Below are 24,024 nucleotides of genomic sequence, written 5' to 3'. Positions count from 1 at the left end.
TCTTCCACAATTGAGATGTAAGGTTGCCACGTTTAAGTACATCTTCATGAGTATAATTTTTCTAACGTCTAGCATCTGTGTCTTCTCTCTAATCGACTAGGGGAGTGGCAGAAGGCAGCTCTCCTTCCAATTAAAAATAATTAAACATTGAAAACTGAAAGAATATCGAAAATAGATAGCTTGGGGGATCTCCAGAACATAGTATGACAGGTTCCTGTTTGCATTGAACGTAGGACGGCTTCAGGTCAGGCTTAAACCATGTTATCTTCTCATCTATGGAGCTGTCCATAATTCAGTTTGAAAAGGTGGCGCTGGAATTGAGGTTTTGATGTCCTTAAATATTTCGATATGTTCCTCTTAACATAAGACTAAGATCACATTCACAGCTAACACTTCTCTGGTGCGCACCAGACGACAGTTTGTTACATTGCTTCATTTTTCAGAAGGTTCGGTTTGCCTCACACAGGCAGACCTCAAACGCTCTATAAACTGTAACAAAAAAAAAGTCACAAGAAAAAACGTAAATCCCGGCAATTCCTACTGTAGCCCCTACCATGGAGCAGGTTATTTTCATGCTGCTGTTTATCTGGAGAGCAGGTCGGCGCATATGATTATATAATCAGACAACGTGCGTTAAAAAACATTATACCTAACACATATAATAGGTTCATCCAATTGACTATCTGGCCTCCTCCTTTCCCTCACTCGCGCCTCTTCCTTGCGTCTTAGCTCCGCCTCCGTAAGATGCAAGCGAGAGACACGATGACAGAGGAGTCCTCGGGTATGAGTTGGGATGTCCGCATTCTCTCCAGCGTCTCCCTAAACCAGTGGTTCTCAAACTTTTTCTGTCAGGCCCCCCCTTTGGAGAAAAAAAAAAGTCGGGCCCCCCCCAACACAAATAGTCAGGCTCAATTGTGGCGCCAGAGATTTATTTTGGGGGTGCTGTGGGGTAGCTTGACGTTTCATAGAGGGTGCTTAAACATTTAGGGTTTCCCATTAATGTACCGGGCGCTACAGTGGAATTTTCTACTGCAACACTCCCCACGCATATACACAATGTACCCGCGACTGTTACAATGAAGGCTCGATAATCAGCTCACGGCATATAGGTGTAAGCAGGGGTAAAGTGCAAGCTCCCCCGGGAATATTTATTTTTAAATATTGAAGTTAAAAGCATCAATCTGGTGTACTTTGAGAGCAAAATGAAGAGATCTATGGATACCTCTCTCAACACCCATATGAAACAGAACTGTAAACAGATTTACTTTTTCTTTATGGATATTTTACAAATCACCCTTTTAAACTTTATTCTTTTTTTACTGTCATATAGTATTTCATACCTGTTTTTCATTTATTCTCTTATTTTTTTATAACTATAATGATCATATAAACGTGTGCCTCAGAAAGAATTGTTTACATTAACGGCCCCTACACACGGCGGCGTGCGTTGACTCTTCAACGCTTCTGTCCATTCACTTTGAATGGGGTGACGTCACGCTTCGCCAAACTGCATTGTGGTAGCAAAGCGTAGCCTTTCTCGCGGTGCTCGCTGCAAAAGTAGAGCAATGTTCTACTTTTGAAGCTTCGAAATGTTTGAATCAATAATTTTTCAAATTATGATTTTTGTTTAATCTTCTTTTTCTTTTTTTGTAATAACCATTTTCCCTCCTGGTCTCTTGCTGTCATGCCTCTGACGTCCCCCACTTTGAGAACCACTGTCATAAACGATGCTGCAAAGTCTACCACCTGTCACTGGACTTCACTCCACATAAATCCCTTCAAACCTGGGATTTAGTTTCACATTGAAAGGATTTCGTCCATCTCTTCTATCCATCTCTTTTATTATAGTTTTCAATTTATTATTTTCGGTCCTGTATTTGTTTTTCCAGGGTTAAAATGTCATTTAAGTTAAACTTTCGTATTGGATGTTGTTATTTAATTTCTCCTACAGAAGAGACACACAAATCACTAAAAGATCTGTTGGATATCTTACCAGTATTTATTTTACATTTACAATGTTTGACCTTCTATGGGTTTTATTCACACTTGCATAAAAAAAAGTTATTATTTTATAATCAAAACATTATTATTGAATTTGGAAGTATATTTAACGCACTTTAATGTCTTTATAGAGTATGATCTCATTAATCGTTTAAGAGATTTATATATTTTACTCGTATTGAAGCACTTTAAAGACGGCTGTGCAGCTGGGGGCGGAGCTTTAATTCAGAACAGCTGCAGGGAGCAGAAGCTGTGCAGCTGGGGGCGGAGCTTCGATTCAGAACAGCTGCAGTAAGCATACGGCTGTGCAGCTGGGGGTGGAGCTTCGATTCAGAACAGCTGCAGTGAGCAGACGGCTGTGTAGCTGGGGGCGGAGCTTCGATTCAGAACAGCTGCAGTGAGCAGACGGCTGTGCAGCTGGGGGTGGAGCTTTGATGCGCGAGTAGTGACAACACTTCCGCGTAGTCTGCACTCATGTATCCTCCCTCTCTTCTCCTATGGAAGCCCGCCTCTTGCAATGGGAGCCAGAGCCTTTTCTTATCAAGCTCCACATTTGTGGAATCAGCTTCCAGTTTGTGTTCGGGCGGCAGACACCCTATCCGTTTTTAAGAGTGCGCTTCAGACCTTCCTTTTTGATAAAGCTTATAGTTAGGGCTGATTAGATTCAGCCCCTAGTTTTGCTGCTATCGGCTTAGTTTGTCGGGGGACACCTTACTTCTTCCTTCTCTCTGTCTGTACCTGTGTACTCTCATGTTCCGAATAACCCAGCTTCCCCAAATTTCTTTTTGGTGTCCATCTACGCCGGGATCCTGAGTCATGGCTGATCCTGTTGCTGTGGTCCTGAGTCCTGGATCGCGAGCCCTGGATCTTGAGTCGTGGCTGTGCCTGCTGCTGTGGTCCTGGATCATAAGTCCTGGATGGATATCCTCGTGGATTCATCTTATTATTATAGACACATGCATTTCCAAACATTTGGACTACCTATGTTGTAAATGTATTATCTTTTACACACGGCATCTATTGCATCTATTGTCTGTCCGTCCTGGGAGAGGGGTCCCTCCTCTGTTGCTCTCCCTGAGGTTTCTCCCATTTTCCCCTTTAAACTGTGGGTTTTTCTCTGGAAGTGTTTCCTTGTACGATGTGAGGGTCTAAGGACAGAGGGTGTCGTATTACCATACTGATATTCTGTACAAACTGGGGGTTGTCGAACTGCCTCACTATTTTCCATGCACACTCTACACGAGGTAAGCGTGTGTGAGTGTGCTCTACCCAGCCAAGTAAGCTGCGGCCCCGACTTCTCCACGGTCTCAACCGGAGAAGAAGTTGCGGTGCAGTGGCTGTTAACCAAAAGCCGGTCAGGGGCAGTGTGATGGGTCGATGTTGTTGGACGACAGGGCGTTTATCCATCAGGGCTCCACCCACTGTACCCATAGAGTCCAGTAGAGGGCGGAGCCTGTGTAAGATATAACGGGGGGTTACGTATTGTAACCCTAGTTATATAAGCACAGGCTCCGCCCTCTACCTGGGGCCCTGTCTGTCCTATGCCACTTGCTGAAGAGGGTGTAGGATGACAGTCAGGAGGCGTGGCCGCCTTATATACGGTTATGGGGAAATGTGGAATTGTGGAGAGAGATATGACTTACTCTGGGATGAATGCAATCGTTTTTATTGAATGCATTTTTCACACACACATCACTCTAGAACAAGGGTTACAATACGTAACCCACCGTTCTTGCAACAGGGCCTGAATCTCTGTTGAAATCTCCTCCTAGGATGATAGATTTGCCTCTCTTATGCCCCTGAATGGAGGAGGGATGCTGCAAAACAGGAGTGAGTAACCCAGTCTCAGGGTGTTTCTCAATCGCGAGTAAAGCTGCTTCAGAGCCACTATTTCAAGCATACTACGTCATCGAGTGCCGCCGAAGTACTGTTCCAATCTCCAGCATACTTGGAAATCTACCGAGCCTGGCGTACTCCGTTTGGAGAAATATCGAGGCTGCACATGAGTAGACTATGCGGTCTTAATATCCCCACAATGCTTTGCGCACGGACCAATTTCCCCAAATCTGTGGCGGAAGATGTAAGAGGCGGGGCCTCTCATATGACGCACACCTGCACACTTGCTAGCCTGTTCCACTCTTTGTTTTCCAAATGTCAGGAAGTATTCTTGCCTCGCTTCTGAAGCAAGATGCTCGGCAGACATGTGCTACCAAGCAAGCGTACTCGTGATTGAGAAACACCCCCAGTGTCCTGTCCATCCACTCTGTCAGTACACAGCTGAGCTTCCATTCCCCATAAAACTGTGTTTAGGGGACATGCAAGCAGCTGTGGAGCCGCAGCCAAGAAGCTGTAGCACTCTCTGGTGGCCTACTCCGCTACCAAACCTTCCATAAAAGGAAGTTTGGCCCAAGGGGGGCTGACACAGAAAGGGACGATTTTCTACTGAGGTCCTTGAACGCACCGCGGCACGCTCTCGTGGGGCCGCGGCTCCGTCACAATACCGTCTCTTTGAAACGGACATTATGGGGAAATGTGGAATTGTGTAGAGAGATGACTCTTACTCTGAGATAAATGCAATCGTTTTTACAGAATGCATTTTTCACACATACATCACTCTAGAACTAGGGTTACAATACGTAACCCACCGTTCTTCTGCGGAGGTCCCTGAAGGCACCGCGGCCACTCTCACGGGGGGGCGCTTGCCTTCGTATTTACGCTGTGTTTCACATTCAACGGTGAAATGCATTAATCGGCGCTATAATACCAGGCAAGGTGTGTTTTCTGACAACAGCACGCTGGCAATAGCGTCTCTTGAACCCACACAGTGCTTTGACAGCACTTTCTGCGGTTTATTCCACTCACGTGCGCACGCCCACCTGCTGCTTCCTTTACTGGAGTTACAGCGGGGCGGCGAGTATGGGACAGTGTTCTGTCCTCTGAGGATGAGCAAGAAGCAGCATACGCCAAACTGCGACTACTCCTCATCCACGTGACCAAGGAAATCGATCCAAAGAGCCCTTCCGTAGACACGGGGGCTCCCAGGAGATCATCACGGTCTTTTTGGAAAGTGCCATGCGGCGTGATCCCCCAGGGACATCACACGGCAAGCAGCGGCGGCCACACCGTAGACCAAGCTATTAATTTGGCCGATGCTGCGGCCAAATAATCGCTCTGATCCGGTGAGGTAGGGGCATCTTGCGGAAGAGCAATGAGCGAGTCGCCCAACACACCCGTGTTTATTTGCAGCCGCCCTGTCACGCGGCAGCGGGGCAGAGGCTCTCTGCCCAGCCTGCTGCCTGCTGGGAGCAGATGGGCTGCCACGCTCCGCCGCCATGATCATCACCAGGGGCAAGTACAGACCTGGGCGGTGGACATCCATGGACGCCAGACCCGGAAGTGCCCGACAACGAGAAGTCCTCGTCATCCTCCTCTCCGGCTAACGGAGCCATCCGCCCTGCTGGAATGGCGAGCGTGAATGGCACTGCCTCGGCCATATCCTGGTCCCCCAAACACTCGAAGCAGAGGTGGTGGGGATCGGCGCCCGCTATTAAGCGGACAGGCCCGGGTCTCTAGAAGTGGCGACTCCATGAAGGTATGCTAACTCTTTCTTCTTCTTTCAAACGTTTTACTTTCTCTGCTTCAGTTGTTGCTCGCTCGCTGAAGAGAAAAGGATGACAGTCAGGAGGCGTGGCCGCCTTATATATGGTGGGCTTGCACGCGCATTCAGGTAGGCCCGCCCCGAGGGGCCGGCTACGTTTATAGATATCTCAGTAGGTGAATGCTCGCATAGCATGATTGAGGGTGGTACCCATAGAGAGGCGAAGTCCCTCCCCTTCCGGGAGCCTCCATGGGACCTTATTTCGGAAAAACTATACATTGAAGTCAATGGGGAGAGAAAACTTATCTTCTGATCCCGTTTGAATTGTGTCACGAATTACACATATGATGTTTGTCAATCTTAAAAAATCATTTCCATGTCAAAAAAGTCACAGTTTGTCGTAAAACTGTTGAAATATAAGACTATGAAAAATACGCAACTAGAAAGACTACAAATCCCAGAGTCGCGTAAGTGATGTCACAATTGTTTTCCTCCACTAAGAGATAGCTAAGATCAGATAACTTTAACAATATGCCTGTGTGCTTAGTACCAGGTTGTTATCATACCAGCAATGGGTCTTGCTCGTTCTTTCGCTTCCCGTCTGATGAAAGGACCAGGAGTGTCTGGATCAAGCTAGCTAGTAGCTAGCACGTTAGTTAGCATTACAGCCTTGTCATTTTTATTAGCCTTAACATGAAGTAACATGAAGTAACCCAAAATGTTAAACAGTAAGAGTAGTAGTCATATTTCGTGAACCCTTTGAATAGTACTGTCACTGGTGTGATCATTCTATAATACACAATTTAAGCCCGGGGGAGAAATGCTAACGCTAACGCTAGCATCGGCGATCTTCTCTACTTCATGCTATCTGCACAAATGGTTGACATTAAACATTAAAAAGACCAGGCAGTTCAGAGAGAATCAAAGGAAGGCAGGCAGGCAGCTTTACATGACATTCTTCAGGACGTGTTTCATTGTGGTGATAGTGAGGGTAGTCAATCGTTTTGTTGACAAGACAGTAGTGACGGCCATCTTGGTGACGTGTGTTGTTCTGTGAGACCAGAGATGTAGTTCATTGAGCTTTTCACACAAACAAATGTGTTACTTGACAGTTTTACGACACATTAATACCATAAATAGAATGTTACCTCTCATTTATCATATGAAGAATTCATTTTCACAAATTGATTAAAGCCAATCTTAAAATGATTTAACAACCGCCTGTTTGAGACTCCTCAGTGCACACAAAAACATAACTTGGAGAAATAAATAAATACGGAAATGTTATTGATCACCCCTCGATTATGTTCTCTTGTTAAGAAATGTATTCTCATAAATGATGCGGTAAGCAGAAGGACAGAATTACTTTAAACTGACGCCGTTTTGCATTTCTATAGGTTGTATAGATACGAGCATGGTTTTATATACTATCATGTTTAATCATGTTTTATGCCGTTCGCCAATAGCCTACTTGATAAGTCGCTCGTAAAACACAGGAGGTATGGAAACTAAGAACACCATATGTGGTAAATTGTACAGCTAATATAACACAACACATTAGTTGTATTTCCTTTAACTGGTGGATTATGGATATATAGTTGCTGATCGACAGCTGGAACACAAAACACCAAATACAAACAAATAATTCAGATCCAGTCGTCATGACTCCACTCCGGAGGGATTCCCCGATCATTTCTTACAGTTTCTCATCAAGGGGGTGTCTCCTGTCCCCGGTACAAACACACTGCCTGAGGAAGGTTAGGCTATGTGTATTTTCTTTGTCATTAACCTTTTTCTGACCACTTATTTATTTATTTTGGTGACGATCCGACCTCCATGCTGCTACTCTGGTTCAAACTGCATCCACCAAACAATATGATTTATCTCGACCTCCCGAAAATAACCAAAATCTGACACGGTGTGAGATGTCTTTTTTAGCTGTTCTATCGTCATTTCCTGCGATCTTCTTCATGCAGTCAGTCAAAAATTAATGAATGAATGGGCGTTTATTTGACTATTTATGGGCATTACGTGAAGCCCGCAAAAGCTGCGCCGCATTTCGAGTTGATTGTGATTTATAAAAGGGAAACCGGCGTAGGATGTGCCGTACGCAAGTCCTGCGCCGGTACGCAGTCTTTTATGAATCGGAAAATGTCTGTGCGTATTTATTTGCTTTGTCCTACGTAAGCAACCTTCCCACGTCAATCCTACGCAAGGCTTTATAAATGAGGCCCCAGGTCTGTTGCGTCAAAAGCGGAGCTTGAAATTATTATTCATGCTGTCATATCATCCCGGCTGGATTATTGTAACTCCATTTTCGAGTGTATCAGCAGGTCATCTCTGACCCGTCCAAATGGTCCAGAATGCTGCTACAAGACTGTTAACCAGGTCCAGCAGGATGACACACATTACACCAATTTTAAGATCATTACATTGGCTCCCCATCCGTTTTAGAACTCACTTTAAGGCTCTTGTCATTACATATAGAGCCCTGCTTGGAAATGCACCAGAGTATATATGTGACCTTTTAGCGGGAGCCTTCAGAAGCTCCAATATGTACAGAACAGTGCAGCTAGGATCCTGATGAGGGTGAGAAAATACAACCACATCACACCCGTTCTTCATTCCCTCCACTGGCTTCCTGTCTCATTCAGGATCGACTACAAGATCGCACTACTGACCCATCAATGCATCCACGGGAACGCTCCTCCATACCTGAAGGAACTTCTCACATCTCAAACCTCCACACGCAACCTCCGCTCCACAACCAACCATCTGCTTCGCCCCCCCAGGACCAAACTACGCACAATGGGGGATCGGGCTTTCTGTGCAGCTGCTTCTCGCCTGTGGAATTCCCTCCCAGACCACCTGAGGACTCCACAGACCACTGACTCCTTCAAGAAAGCCCGAAAAACCTTTCTTTTTAAAAAAGCTTTTGATTAAAACTTTTGTTTATTTTGTTTATTTTGTTTGTTTTTATTATGCCTCCTGTAGCACCTTGGGATTGCTGCTAGCAATGAAAGGTGCTTTATAAATTGAATTTATTATTATTATTATTTTCCATCCCTACATCACCAGTAGGTCCCTTAGGTCTTCCGACCAGTGGCTGTTCCACGGTCTCGTTTAAAAACTAAAGGGGACCCTGCCATTCAAGTAGAGGCTCCAACACTATGGAACATTCGGTCTGCAGCCTCTGCAGAAGCTTTTCAAAAACAACTGAAGACCCATCTTTGATGTGTGTTATGTGTTATGTTCTTTTGTTTGTTCCATTTGGGACTCTTCGTTGTCTGTGTTTTGTTTTTATGTTAACCTTACATTTTGGCACATGTATTTATTGTATTCTTATGTCTGTGGTCTTATTTTTTACTTTTACTTTGGGAATTGTATTTCTGTGAAAGATGCTATACTAAATAAACGTGTTATTATTATTATTAAAAAGGTACATGTACCCAGAGACATTCATTTGTACTCTGTGTGAATCAGATGATGCTAAAAGAAAAGTACCCCATGTTAAAGATTCTATACTTTTAAGAAAAAACAAATGTTTCTCACCGGAGTATCTCAGGCCCAACGAACATGAGGACGTCTTGAATGATCTTATAAAGGCAGGAGATAAGGAAGTAGGGCCCAAAGGTCAGGCACAGTGCCCAGAACAGGGAGGGCTCCTTTGTTTTCTGGGGCTTCACAATCAAGATTTCAGACTCCTCCACAGCTCGGTCCTCTTTGACTTCAGTGTTTGTGACCCGCTTGGGTGAGTAAAATGTGTTCTGCTCTGTCCTGAAAAGATCAAATGGAAAGAAAGGCAGATTTAATTTAATATTAAAAGAAATGCTTTGTTGATGGAGTCAGATATGATTGGTGTAATTTGTGTATACATTATTTGTATATATTTGTGTGATCAAGTCAATGGACTTGATGTAGCTGTGCAAGATGAGGTTTTAAAATAAATAAAAAGTGATCATGATGAGTTCTAGTTGTAGTAATGACAGGGTGGTTGGGATCAAAGTTACTTTACAAAACATCTAATCCATGGATCTTCAATGGGCAACCATTACCCCTAGGGGGACCACACATACAGTAACATGGATGCACCATGTCAACTTCTAGGATAAATTGGCTCTATGTAAAATTTTAATAAATTCATTGGTTACAAGGCATAAATAATCAAATTAACACTTCAATAATTAAATGATTAGATAATCGACAAATCAGACAAAAAGAAGAAAGAAAAAGGGTTTTGGACACTGGACAGTTTTGAAATGGTTTTTGGAGGTTATTGAGGACGCTGAGTCCATTCCTGACCAGAGTGTCCATATTTGTACTCCCGATGGGCTGCATTTGATTAACTAAAGTTTTGGTGAACACAGTTTTCTTCTTTTTCCCTAGCCCCCCCATTTCCTTTCATTTTAAAGATTGAGAATTTCACCACAATACATCTTGGGGGTCCATAGGTTCGTTGGTTTCTTCTGAAGTGCCCTTTGGGCTCTTTCTTTCCCCAGATTGAGCTCAGAGGATAAATGAACTTAAAAGTGTTATTTAAGTTATTTAATAAACTGATCATTAAACTTGAGCATGTCACCATTCTTAGCGTCTTCGGGCTACTACATGAACTCCGATTTTTAAGTCTCTATAGATTTTCCAAATCTTACAATTTTCTCTTGTAAATACTGATTACTTTGGAGAATGAATGAAAGCAGTTACTCTGTGACAGCATTGCGTTCCTTTGTATTGCTTATCCTAGGTTCATCTTCTTAGTCTGCTGCCAAGTTTTTTGACAGTTTTATTCTGCGTCGTCACTTTCTGTTCCAGTTGCTCAAATACCATTTTTTGTGTGTGGCTTTTCTGACTAAATATCAGTGTTTAAAATCAGCTTTTAGTTTAGCAAACATTGTCTATCACTATGGAGGACGGAACATGACTTAAGTATAAATAAATAAATAAATGTGTAAATAAATGTATGAAGAAATACAGGAATAAATAAATAAATACGTAAATAAATAAATACAGGAATAAATAAATGACGAAATAAATACAGAAATAAATAAATGTTGAAATAAATACACAAATAAATAAATAAAATAATAAACAAATAAATAAATGCATAAATAAATATGGGAATAAATACACCAATGTATAAATAAATAAATAAAAGTCGAAAATAAAACAGAACACACGTTATTATATATCTTTCATATATTTCTACATTTACGCGACGTACATTTATTTATTTATGTGTCCGTATGCTAATGAGGTGGGCGGTCCTAACCTCAGTCTGAAGCAGGATTCGCCAATTGTTGGAGCCAGGCAGAAGCAAGAGATTTGTGGCAAGTCACATCTGTTCATTCTGTGTACAGTGTACACCCAAGGCAACTCGCTAATAATGGCTTCTTTAATAATTGTTCTTTCGCACACCCGTTCGCGATGTCCCCAGCGGTGTGCCCCCAACAAAGATGTGCTTCAATAACGTGTGGGGGCAACATGTAAGATGGACGCCCAAGGGTCGCCTCCTCTGTTTCCGAGAGGATTTCAAGTTGGCGGGCAACCTCTTGAAGACTCTCAAACACAGCTGGGTTAACATCCACATCCATGTCGAGCTGAGCCAAGTCCTCTATACATCGTTCCACACGAAACTGGACATAGAGAGGACATAGTCTTTTGGTTCTCCGTTCTCTAAATGGTCCGCTAATGATCTCCAATGGCTCTTAAACCAATACCCATAAATAATCCTTACAACTGTGGATAAACCATGGATGTATAAAGATAAGGGCTAAACAGTAAAGCTCCTGCATTCGAATCAGCGCGGTTAGCCAGGCGTTAGTATAGCCCTCTGCCAGAAATTATCACACACTCCTGTAACCAATCCTGCTTCAGACTGAGGTTAGGACCGCCCACCTCATTAACATACGGACAATGTAGAAATATATGAAAGATATATAATAACGTGTGTTCTGTTTTATTTATTTATACATTGGTGTATTTATTTCCATATTTATTTATGCATTTATTTTTTTATTTATTCTTTTATTTATTTGTGTATTTATTTCAACATTTATTTATTTCTGTATTTATTTCGTCATTTATTTATTCCTGTATTTATTCATTTATTTACGTATTTATTCCTGTATTTCTTCATACATTTATTTACACATTTATTTATTTATTTATACTTAAGTCATGTTCCGTCCTCCATATATCACAGCAAGAGTCAGTAAATACCTCACTCTTCTTCACGCTGCTGATGTTGTTTACCTTAATCTTACGGTATCGGCTTCCTTTTAGTCTAGTTGCCAGTTTAGTGAACCTGGAAATGTTGAGTACACCAAAGTTTCATGTTGGAAATGCAAGTGTCCCCAGCACATAGAAACTGCCAGATGCTAACTTGTCTATGCTGGGAGAGTTGCACAATTAGCATAAATTGCATTAATGGCATTATAGCAGATTGATAGTTTTTGAGTGTTTTTGGGGATATTGAGGATGCTGTCCAATCCAAATGATCCAGAGTCCCCTAAATCGTCATAATCAAAATCAGTCCACTGGGAGTACAAATATGTACATTTTCCGGTTAAAACTGCCATTTTTTTTATCCTGAAAATGTCAGAAATGGACTCGGCATCCCCAATAACCTCACATTTTTTTAAACTATTGTCCCCATTGGCTATATTGGTAAATTCTAATTAACGCAATCTATGCCAATTGTGCAAATTGCCCATCATATGCAGGTTAGCATCCGGCAGTTTCTACAGTCACAACAGGAAGAGCTGGCAACTAGACTGTTGGGTTTATTTGCACATATTTAGAAGATAACTTATTTAGAAAGATGCAGCTATTTTCCTATTTGTTTGAGAGTGTGTCTAATCCTCCATATCGTACCACTTCACCTGGTCCAATTGTCAAAAGGAAGCCATTTAATTCACAAAACATTGATGGTAACTGTTACCCATAAATCCTTGTTCGATGACCTAGCTAGCCTATGTAAATCACTGTGTGGCACCAACCCCAACGGTTAATAAATGTGTACATACAGTATGTTGTAGGGGCTCCCTGCTCCGTCTCTCTTACAGCTAAAGGATATTTGGCCTGAAAAGTGTTCTCATCAGCACCTGCAGTATGTACCAGAGGAGAGTCTATTCTCTCTGTTCCTATGTACAACACATCTGGTGGATATCTAGCAGGTGTAGTTTTACCAGGGAAAACATTTGGAGCATTTCTGTGTATTTTCTTGCTGTGGCCCATCTATACTTTACTACTGACGTTTTAACCTTTTGGCACTCTGTGTTCCAGCGGCGCACCAGCTGTGGAACAACTCTGTGGGAGCGGTCCTCCAAGTTCAAAGACCACAGGTCCTTCTCTTCCAGGGGGCGCCTGTAGCCCGTCACCATCAACCTGGTAGATACAATGGGGGGGAGGGGCATTGTATCATTGTATTTCAGCGCAGTGATACAATGCAAAGGACTCAGTAGTGCAATATCAGAAACAAATAACACAGCAAGGTCATGCCTGGCAAAGTGATACCAAGAACTCAGAAGCTTACGTGACCTGGGGCCTCATTTATAAAAGTGGCGTTCGCTCAAAAGATGACGTACGCCAATTTCGAAGGAATGTTTCCGATTTATAAAAAGCAAACTTGAAGGGAGAATGTGCAGTCCTCCACGGACACTTTGACCCATGCGTTCGCACAAAAACAGGAGAGATGAGAAACTGCCACACCATTGGCAGAAGGATGAAAGCATAGAAACATACAAAAATACAACCAATAGTGGAAATATGACATCTTCTGCATCATATATGAAGAGTTAATTGGAAAAAATGTATGAAAGCCAATCTTACAATGAAGAACCAAATGCCACACAAATATAATTTGGAGAAATAAATAAATACGGATAAGTTATTTCAAACACCTCGTCAAATATGTTCTCTATTATTACTGGCTACATTGCTTGCATGTTGTAAAATGTACGAATATAGACACAAGTGCATGCATTTATTTTACAAATGTGTTCGTATTGTTAAGCATTTTAGAATCTTTTTGAACGGTCCTTTACAAATAAAGTTAATGATTATAATGCTGTTCAACAATACTTGATTCGTTGCTTGTTAAAACACAAGAGGTATAGAAGGAAAGAACACCATGTATTTGGTCAATTGTACAGCTGATGTTCAAGGTTCAAGGTTCAAGGTTCAAGGTTCTTTATTGTCAATCTGACATAGCTACAGAGTAATTATGCAGTTGAAAATCTTATGTCACAGGCTTCTCCAACAATGCAACATAATAACATAACATAATAACAATAAGAGCATGAGCAATACAAAAATAATAATAGTTATAAAAATGAAATAAAGTTATGATGTGGAATAGTGCAGTATGAGTCTATATACAAGTTATTGGAATGATATATATATATTAGGTATTAGATACATACTACTGAGTAGCAGTTGAATGTTTGAAGTTGTTTCAACAGTTCAATTTGTTAACAGTCTCACTGCCCGCGGGAAGAAACTGTCTCTGAATCTTCTTGTCCTTGCCAGGATGCTGCGGTAACGTCTGCCAGACGGCAACAGAAAGAACAGTTTGTGGCTGGGGTGATGGGGGTCTTTGATAATCCGTAGTGATTTCTTCCTGAGCCGCTGGGAGTAAAGGTCCTCCATGGATGGCAGCTCCGTCCTGGTGATGTGCTGTGCAGTTTTCACCACCCTCTGTAAAGCCTTACGATCGAGGTCGGTGCAGCTGCCGTACCAGGCCGTCATGCTGCCAGTGAGGATACTCTCTATCGTGCACCTGTAGAAGTTGCAGAGTATCCTGGAATCCATTTTGAACCTCCTCAACCTGCGGAGGAAGAAGAGCCGCTGTCGAGCTTTCTTGGTGATGGTGGTGGTGTGAAGAGACCATGTCAGGTCCTCAGTGATGTGGACCCCAAGGAACCTGAAGCTTTTGACTCTCTCCACCGTAGTCCCATTGATGGCGATGGGGGCGTGTCCCTCTCCCTGCTGCTTCCTGTAGTCCACAATCAGCTCCTTTGTTTTGCTGATGTTGAGATGGAGGTTGTTCTCCTGGCACCAAGATGTCAGGTTTTCGACCTCCTCTCTGTACGCCGTCTCGTCATCGTCTGTGATCTGGCCGATGACGGTCGTGTCATCAGCAAACTTCACGATGGTGTTGGAGCTGTGTGTGGCCACGCAGTCGTGGGTGAACAGGGAGTAGAGGAGAGGGCTGAGCACGCAGCCTTGAGGGGCACCGGTGTTGAGAATCAGGGTGGAGGATGTGATATTTCCCACCCGCACTGCCTGGGGTCTGCCCGTCAGGAAGTTCAGGATCCAGTCACAGAGGGCGCTGTTGAGCCCGAGGTCTCTGAGCTTGATGGCCAGCTTGGAGGGCACAATGGTATTGAATGCTGAACTGTAGTCAATGAACAGCATTCTCACATATGTGTTCCTGTTCTTCGGGTCCAGGTGTGAGAGGGCAGTGTGGAGGGTGAGGGCTATGGCGTCGTCTGTGGACCTGTTTGCTCTGTAGGCAAACTGCAGGGGGTCCAGAGATTCAGGGAGGGAGGAGGTGATGAATAATTTGACTAACCGCTCAAAGCACTTCATTATGATGGAGGTGAGTGCTACTGGGCGGTAGTCGTTGGGGCAGGTGATGATTGTCTTTTTGGGGACAGGAATGATGGTGGAGTGTTTAAGACATGTCACACATCTGTTTGATTTTCTTTAACTGGTGGATAGAGTTGCTGCGGGGGGTTGAGACACACAGGGTGCAGTGCAGACAGCTGATTGACAGCTGGAACACAAACTAAAAAGGGAAGAGCAATTACGTTATCTGAGAGTTATCTTGTGAGTCTGGCACTCCTGTCCCCATGACTCCACTCATGAGCAGGGGCGCCGTTTGCCGACAGGCAAGGCAGGCAACTGCTTGGGGCCCCCAAAGAAGGTTGATTAAAAAGGTCAACAGCAACGACAACATGAAACCCCCTTTAATTTACTGCAATGACATGTCGGGAAACCCCCTCAAGGGGGCCCCATGCATAGCGCGCCATCATAAGCTGCTTAATAATTTCAGTTTCGCTTCTCCGCTCCGGGGGGGAGGGGACCCACTGCTTATGAGGGATCCCCGATCATTTCTGACAGTTTCTCATCATGGGGTGTGGTGACCCCGTTCCCCGGCCCGTGGCACAGACACTGAGGCTGTGGAATGTCCTGGTTTTATGCATGAAACATGTGATCTGATCTTCCTCTAAGTCACAAGTATAGACAAACACAATGTGCTTAAGCTAATGACACACAAACATTTATTGTCTTTCATGTCTTTATTGAACACGCGTATTAAACATTTGAGCACTCGTGGATAAAGTAAGTGAACCCTTGGGTTTAATAACATGTTGAACCTCCTTCTGCAGTGATAACCTCAAACAGGCGCTTCGGTAGCTCCACATCAAACCTGCACAACGCTCAGGAGAGATTTTGGACCATCCTTCCTCACAGAACTGCTTCAGCTCAGCCATATTCTCAGGATGTCTGGTGTGGCTCTCTTGAGGTCATTCCACAGTATTTTTCTTTGGATAAGGTCTAGGCTTGGACTGAACCACTCTAAAGGGCAGATTTTCTATGTACTCAGAGATTCTGTATTACATTTACTTCAATATTCTGCATCACTAAACCCCGGCTGAGCTTTAGCTGGCGGACAGACACTCTGACATTATCCTGTAGGATATTTTAATAAACTTGGGAATTCATTTTTCTTTTAATGATGGCAAACTGTCCTGGCCCCCATTTTTTTCTGCCACTCGTAGTGCTGAGTGTTCTTCCCCTTTAATTCAACATTAGTTTAATCGGACTACAAAACATTCTCCCAGTGATGTTAAAGTGCTCTTTGGCAAGCTTCAGGTGCACAGTGGTGTTATTCTGAGAGCAGCTGCTTCCTCTGTAGTGTCATGCCATGGTCCCTAGGCTGTACACGGTTTTGCGTGTTATAATCTGATGACCTGAAATACTAACCAGATCCAATGATAACGACATGCCTTCAGCAGTTACTCTCGGGTTCTATTTCATCTAATTGATTATTCTTGTTCATCTTTGCTGGGCGCCCACTTATTCCCTATAAAGGGCGCCCAGCCACAGATTGGCTCCTTTTATAGAAAATTAGTCTAAATAGGGATTGATAAATAACTTAGTAACCCTTTCCAGCTTGATGCAAATCAACAATTCTTGAAAATAGGTCTTCTGCCTCTTTTAAAAATATGTTTGAGTGATTATAAGTCAAAATAGCTTGTACAATGCTTCTAATCTTGTTTCACTGATTAAAACGAGGTTTGCTAACTCCTAACTCTTTTTTTTTTTTTTTTAAGTCTAGGGGTTCACATACTTTTTCCAACTGAATGTCTTCAATATTGACAAGAACAAAATACAGTGTTCTATTAGTAAAAACTGATTGTGTTTGTTCATTATTGTATATTAGGTGAAGATCAGACCATGCAGGTTATTCCATAGGGTTCACCTGCCTCTTCTTGCCACTGTGCGCGTGTGTTTATGCATGTCTTTTTTTTAAAGAATAGTTTTTGGCCATTAGTGCCTTTGATTTAGACTCAGATTTGAAAGGGGGACACGGAGGAAGAACTTGTGCAAATGGTTCCCAAGCCGCATGCTCTACAAGGCGAGCTGTCCGGTGTATATTTTGTGCATTTCTCTTACGGTTATCCTTCTAGATTCTTTAATAAGAGGAGACAACTGAAGAATGGACACAGCAAGTAAAGAGTCTAAAAGTTGTCAGACTGCAAAAATGTATATAGAAACAAATATTAGCCTGACATCCAAAGGAATATATAAATCGGCTGCTCACCTGTTGATCCACCAAAAGGTAATTCTGGAGAGAAAAGGAGCTCCGGGCTCAGGGCAGGGGTTCTGAAGACAAAAACATGAAGTTAGACCCCAAATATTTGTATTCTGCCGAGATACTGATCCCAGAATGAGGAGTAAGCATCCAATGGAGCACAGTGATTATTCAATAGTTGTGCATCTATTTAAGATCCGCTGACTAAGGATAGAAGCAAACGCAGTCCCCCACCTTAATTAGGAGACAAGTAGCAAAGACACTTTGTTAGCTGAAAAGAACAGAGGCATGATGGTTATTGAATTTGGCCCATTGATTTGTCCCATTCACCAACCAATCCAGAGATAAAAAGTGAGGCAGGAAGCAGAAACAGAGCAGGTGGACAGTGTGAAGGAAACTCACCGGGTCTTTGATGACCTGGGAGAACAGGGGGGGTTTGTCCGTCAGGCAGGACAGGAACAGAGAGACCAGCAGCAGGAAGTAGTAGATATAGAAGGTGGTGTACCTCCACACAGACACTGTCCACAGCTGGAAAGAAAGTTTGAACCCATGGAACTTGCTGTTGTAAGGTATTGCTTAGTTTGTTTAACCATCTGAGGGAACTGTGTTCATGGTCCTGGGAATAACTACTAACCTGTGCCAAGCCAAACATGTTGCATATCAATAGGTTTTTAAAGACTCCATTAATCCAAATGTAGGTATTCAAGACTGACCTGCTCCAGGGCCTGGAGGATCTTGGACCTGAAGGTGACCGTGGCACACAGCAGGGCCAGCAGCCAGTAGATCAGCAGAACACCACACGACTGAACCCCTTTCATCCGTTCATACTGGATCAACAGTGTGGCAAGCAACTACAGCAAAAACACATTTAAAAAAGGCATTTATACACCATACGTGAAAAAGTAATGACATTGCAATAAAAATAAACTCTTCTTGTTCTGGTTACAGCTTCACCACTATCTTTACAAGCTTTGTTTGTTAAAGGCCTGCAACCTTCTTTCGATTACATATCAGGCCTAGTGATGCTTTTGGGGAAATGCAGCACATGGCTAGAAAAAGGCTTAGCATAAAAACATAAATGTATGAATGGAGTGCAAGGCGTTTTGCACTTTTGTAAAGGTGCAAAGGTTATACCAGTTTGAGTATCATTTTTCTTTTGAGCTACACACATGAACCTTGCACTGAATTTGATGATGTATACCAGGGGTCGGCAACCCCTGGCACGCGTGCCAGCATTGGCACGCGGCACCGTAACCAGTGGCACACTAGGAATAAGTGGAATAAGTGGAATAAGTGTGCAAAATATAAAAAAATTATTTTTGGATCCTGAACGAGACCGCCGCCAGAGCGCGTCTCCCCGTTACCTGCAGAAGGAAGCCATGCACGCAGCGCAGCCCCGCTCTCTTTAACTCCAGGTGACTTTCTGCCGCTTTCCTCCGTAATGCAGTGCTGACCGTTTCACCACAGAGGAAAGCACTTCACAAATTGCAGTACCCATAAGGAGCTGTACAAATGCCACAGTTTTTGCGTGGCGATCGATATCGGCCGATACTCACTCTCTGCCGATCGATCAGTGATCTCTAAAAATGCCGATCGCATGACGTAAAATACATGACACTTTTCTCTGTGTGCGGCAAATCAAGCTCGCCAAAATGGCTTCACCAGTCTGGCAGTATTTGAAGGTGTCCGAAAATGACAATAAAATAGCGGTGCAACGTGTGTGAAGCAGAAATCCTGCAGCTCCACCCGCTGTGACGGACCGGTGAGCGGAGCAGAACACACAAGTTAGACCTAACACACTTAGCTATTTTATCTACCTCTGGAACTAGCTATAAATATATGTATTCTTCACTGTTGGGTCACTCATTACTGGATCAGTGAGCTGCATGAGATACTGACGGGCTGTCAGGAGAGAGAGAGAGGCGGAGAGAGGAAAAGAGAGCGCTTCCGCTCGTTTCTCCCGTGTTATTATCCAAAGTTAATGTAAACTTGAATAATGTTGGCTACTTCATTTGAATGTAACAATTATGTTGGTTGTTGTTTGTGGAAGCGCCAGTGAATGAGCCCCATTAACTGAGTTTTAAACATTTCTTTAAATGGAAGATCCCCATAGGCCCCGCCCACTCGATCTGATCGGCGATCGGAGCATCCCTAATGTAAGTTGCGCTGACAGGTCCACACACTGCTTCCCCGCAGCGAGGTTACCCCGCCCTCCTGTTGACAGTTTACGATCGTCGGCACGCTGATAACAATTTTTTTTTTTTTTTTTTTTTAATGGCACTTCATATCAAAAAGGTTGCCGACCCCTGATGTATACTATGTGCAAATAAACTACGCTCAGAGAATATATTCAGTTCTAAGTTCTCTTTTATCATTCTTGTAATCTTCACAACAATGCAAATAAAACTAAAACTAAATCACATGAAAACTTAACTAGAACCAGACATTTTCAGAAAACAAAACTACAGCCACAAAAAACGAAGGATTAAAGATTCCAATCTCTTAAAAATACAACAAACCCTTTCTTAACCTTTCTATATAAATGACAAAGATAACCTCTCACCATGGTGAGGCCCAGTATCATCGGGCTGACCAGGTGCACAGGGGCGGGGATGCTGCTGCCATGACCTCTTTCCCAGAAAGAATAGAACACGTCCGACCAGCAGATCATCCACAGCAGAACGCCGACAGCCTGCGGGCAGAAGAACAAATTGCAGTTTCTGACTAGTTAAAGATTTATTTTAGCTAACATAATACAATTGCTGTTTTATTAAAAAAATTGCACATGGTTGTCATCGTATGTGATCAAATCTTCCAGGACAATCTTGAAATAATAAGTGCACGATAACAGGTGGCATAATGTGGCGGCATGTTGGTTAAAACACACTTCAACAACAACAACAACATACACCACAGGAACAACAAAATGGATCATTCAGGATAAGGTGTACAGCTGGCATCAGTAACTGGTCACTGTTTTAAAAAAGGAGCACAATGCAACAATGCAGGAGCACAATGCACTCTAAAAGGCCATGTTCATATGTCCATATTCAGCGGAATGTGCACTACAAAAAAAATCAAAAGGCTCTACTAAGCTTGGCCCAAGGTACCGCAGCATCAGGACGAAGGCCAGCAGACTCACTTTCATCCCGCAGACCATAAGACTGTTGAACTCATGAGCTTTGTAAAAACAACAAGTAGTGTTTTTTCAACTGCACAGTATTTTATTTGACATGACTCTGAATACAGATACAGACAGACCATGGGTCACAGGAGGGATGGGATGTTGATCAGGATTGGTTTAGGATGGGCGTCATCACACGTCTCAACCAATGAGAGCATTTGGGGCGGGCTTAAGACTGCTGCAGCGCTCACATGAACGGAAACAGAAAGCAGTGGCGGGGACAGAAACATGGAGGAAAGTACAGAACTTTGACAGAGGCTGCATCTCGCTTCTCTTAGACTGCGTCTCAGGTCGGTTATTTTCATTTCCTCGCTCCTCGGTCCTCGGTATCACCGGAAGTTGATTTGTCTGCGCCATCTTGAGTAGCGTCCCATGGCGCTTATTTCTGCCGGAGGAGCGAGGAGCGAGGAGCGAGGAGCGATAATGGAGGAGCGATAACCGAGGAACCACCAGACCATCCTCCGGTGAAATCCTCAGACACTCGCCCCGCCCCCTTACTGTGTATCGCTCACTGATTGGACGATGCAGCGCATGCACTGATCTGATGCTTCTTGACATGAGAGCAGTTTCCCAGCGGAGTGAAGAAAACACATGAAACTCACGGGACTCACTCCTCAGTTCATACTGTGTTTTGTTTCAATGAATGCATCATTCAGTTACAAATATGTGATATATCTGAACAACAAAGTGGTCAAAAATCATTTTATTCATTTATTGGAAACATTTTCATGATCGCTTTTTCGTTTTACATTTTCATTTATTGTCATTTCCATTCAGTCAGTCATTAAGTGCTATTTAACATGTTAATGTGCTACATATCCACACAAACAGACAAAGTGTGCAATCCAATGAATGTTAATCTAACTGGGTTTTGATAGATAACATATCTCTTTTTCTTCTCTCAATTATTTTATTTATATTGTGCACTCTAATCAATATTAATCTAACTCTTGCTCGTTTATACATTTTAAGAATGGCGTTCATCTTTTTTGAGAATTAGTTCTTATTTGATTTTATTTATTTGGGTCTACAACAGATGATACAAATGTTTGTGTCAGTAAATGTGTACTAACAGAGGCCGGGGTGTTTGTGAAAAAAACAGGGACAGAGCTGCTGTCAGACGATCAGCTGTGCAGCGTCATCACAAACGGACGTCGCTTCACGTGACGCCCCGGAGGAAAGGACGTCCCATTGCTCTTAAAACTCATTTCCCTGCTTCTCGTGGTTTCCTTGCGTCTCTCCATGCTTCCCTGGTGGGAGGGACTAAACGCAGGGAAACGACGCAAGTGAGGGACGCAAGGAATCAATTTAATCGACCTGAGAAGCAGCCCAAAATGCAATCCTTGCGTCCCTCACTTGCATCTTTTCCTTGCGTCTTAGTCCCTCCCACCAGGGAAGCATGGAGAGACGCAAGGAAACCACGAGAAGGGAGAAGAAGCAGGGAAAGCATCACACAAAGCGACGTCCGTTTGTGATGACGCCGCACAGCTGATCGTCTGACAGCAGCTCTGTCCCCGTTGTTTTCACAAACACCCCCGCCTCTGTTAGTACACATTTACTGACATATACATTTGTATCATCTGTTGTAGACCCAAATACATTAAATAAAATAAGAACTCATTCTCAAAAAAGATAAACGCCATTCTTAAAATGTATAAACGAGCAAGAGTTAGATTAATATTGATTAGAGTGCACAATAGAAATAAAATAATTGAGAGAAGAAAAAGAGATATGTTATCTATCAAAACCCAGTTAGATTAACATTCATTGGATTGCACACTTTGTCTGTTTGTGTGGATATGTAGCAAATTAACATGTTAAATAGCACTTAATGACTGACTGAATGGAAATGACAATAAATGAACATGTAAAACGGAAAAAGCGATCATGAAAATGTTTCCAATAAATGAATAAAATAATTTTTGACCACTTTGTTGTTCAGATATATCACATATTTGTAACTGAATGATGCATGAATTGAAACAAAACACAGTATGAACTGAGGAGTGAGTCCCGTGAGTTTCATGTGTTTTCTTCACTCCGCTGGGAAACTGCTCTCATGTCAAGAAGCATCAAATCAGTGCATGCGCTGCATCGTCCAATCAGTGAGCGATACACAGTAAGGGGGCGGGGAGAGTGGCTGAGGATTTCACCGGAGGATGGTCTCGTGGTTCCTCGATTATCGCTCCTCAGTTATCGCTCCTCGATCCTCGATCCTCGGTCCTCCGGCACAAATAAGGGCACTGGGACGCTACTCAAGATGGCGCAGACAAATCAACTTCCAGTGATACCGAGGACCGAGGAGCGAGGAAATGAAAAATAAGAAGAAGAAGCAGCCATGGACATTTTACATCTCTTCAGACTGAGGAGTTGATAGAACCAGAGTTATTTGGAACCACTGCAAAGTTGAGTTCTCTTATCTTTGGACTCTGAGGGGAACTTCTATAACACGTTAAAGCCCTGGCAGTGGCAAATAGCTCTGGTTTTATATTTGATTACATTAATTAATGTCTAAGTTGAGATTTACAATAAATATTTGAACTGCTACTGTGTAAAGGGGATACTGCTGTTAAAAAGCACCCTATTGTTTAAAGTGTTTGCAAACCAAATGTTATTGCGCTTTTGTTCATATGGCAGTACTTTTAAAATAAAAGTGAGCAATACACCACTTTTGAATTTATTATTGAATTTTGTGCATAACACTGCAATTAATCGTTGTCCAGCACTACTTATAATGTATCCCCCAAATGTCTTGCACAATTTTGTGTATTTTCTTCCATGTTTAGATTGTTTTGTCAAATGTTTATTTAGATGCATTTCTGTGGGATAGAATAGCAGATATTATTCATCCCCAAAAATAAATATAAAAACACAAGTTAACGCAGTAAGCAGGCTTGTTGTAATCCGTTTTTTTGAAAAGGTAAATCTAAGCATAATCTAATGTGTAGTGTTTATTTGTTCCGTCTTTTGCATGTTCCCTGTCCCACACCAGAACCTGGATGTGTGTGCTTTTGTAACAAATTATATATGGAATGTTGCATTGTTGAAAGAGACTAAAAGTTGAGATTGTCATTGCCAAAACTTCCCTGAAGCCATTTTGCACAACACAAATATGGCCTTTGAATACTTTGAATGGTATTAAACTCCCGTCATGCAGAACCAGCTCTCAGTCTGTGTTCTGTATGAGAGTAGGCTAATGACTTTCATCTTTGTCCTGCTTTGATCCATACTTTTCATATATGTTCACATTATTATTATTATAATTATTAGTTCCATATTTTTCATGTGGCTTGTGTAATTTTAGTGTACAAATAACATCTATCGAATGTCTGCCCATCCTAGGGGAGGGATTCCTCCACAGTTGCTGCCCTTAAGGACATTTTCTCCCATTCTTTTTTGTTCTTTTTCACTTTCTTGTGG

The 24,024-nt window shown here is 42.7% G+C and overlaps 1 protein-coding gene across 4 annotated transcripts in view; it reads right to left on the bottom strand.

The window, feature by feature from the left end:
- abcc1 (ATP-binding cassette, sub-family C (CFTR/MRP), member 1) overlaps positions 1–24,024 on the bottom strand; it is a 67,853-nt gene that overhangs the window by 36,641 nt on the left and 7,188 nt on the right. For 3 of the 4 annotated variants that reach the window (XR_004554574.1, XM_034113648.1, XM_034113649.1), the window contains exons 3-8: positions 19,984–20,112; positions 18,134–18,271; positions 17,823–17,948; positions 17,430–17,491; positions 12,851–12,982; positions 9,152–9,376 (exon numbers count right to left, since the gene is read on the bottom strand). Coding sequence is in view for 3 of the 4 variants with exons in the window: in XM_034113648.1 (XP_033969539.1) it covers positions 9,152–9,376; positions 12,851–12,982; positions 17,430–17,491; positions 17,823–17,948; positions 18,134–18,271; positions 19,984–20,112 (812 nt within the window). In the remaining variant the exon portion in view is untranslated. The remainder of the gene's footprint in view (positions 1–9,151; positions 9,377–12,850; positions 12,983–17,429; positions 17,492–17,822; positions 17,949–18,133; positions 18,272–19,983; positions 20,113–24,024) is intronic. The other variant, XM_034113650.1, reaches the window with a different exon arrangement.

The sequence above is a fragment of the Trematomus bernacchii genome, unplaced genomic scaffold, assembly GCF_902827165.1.
Source record: "Trematomus bernacchii unplaced genomic scaffold, fTreBer1.1, whole genome shotgun sequence".
In the NCBI taxonomy this organism is placed as follows: Eukaryota; Metazoa; Chordata; class Actinopteri; order Perciformes; family Nototheniidae; genus Trematomus; species Trematomus bernacchii.
This window is presented reverse-complemented; position numbering and strand designations above follow the sequence as displayed.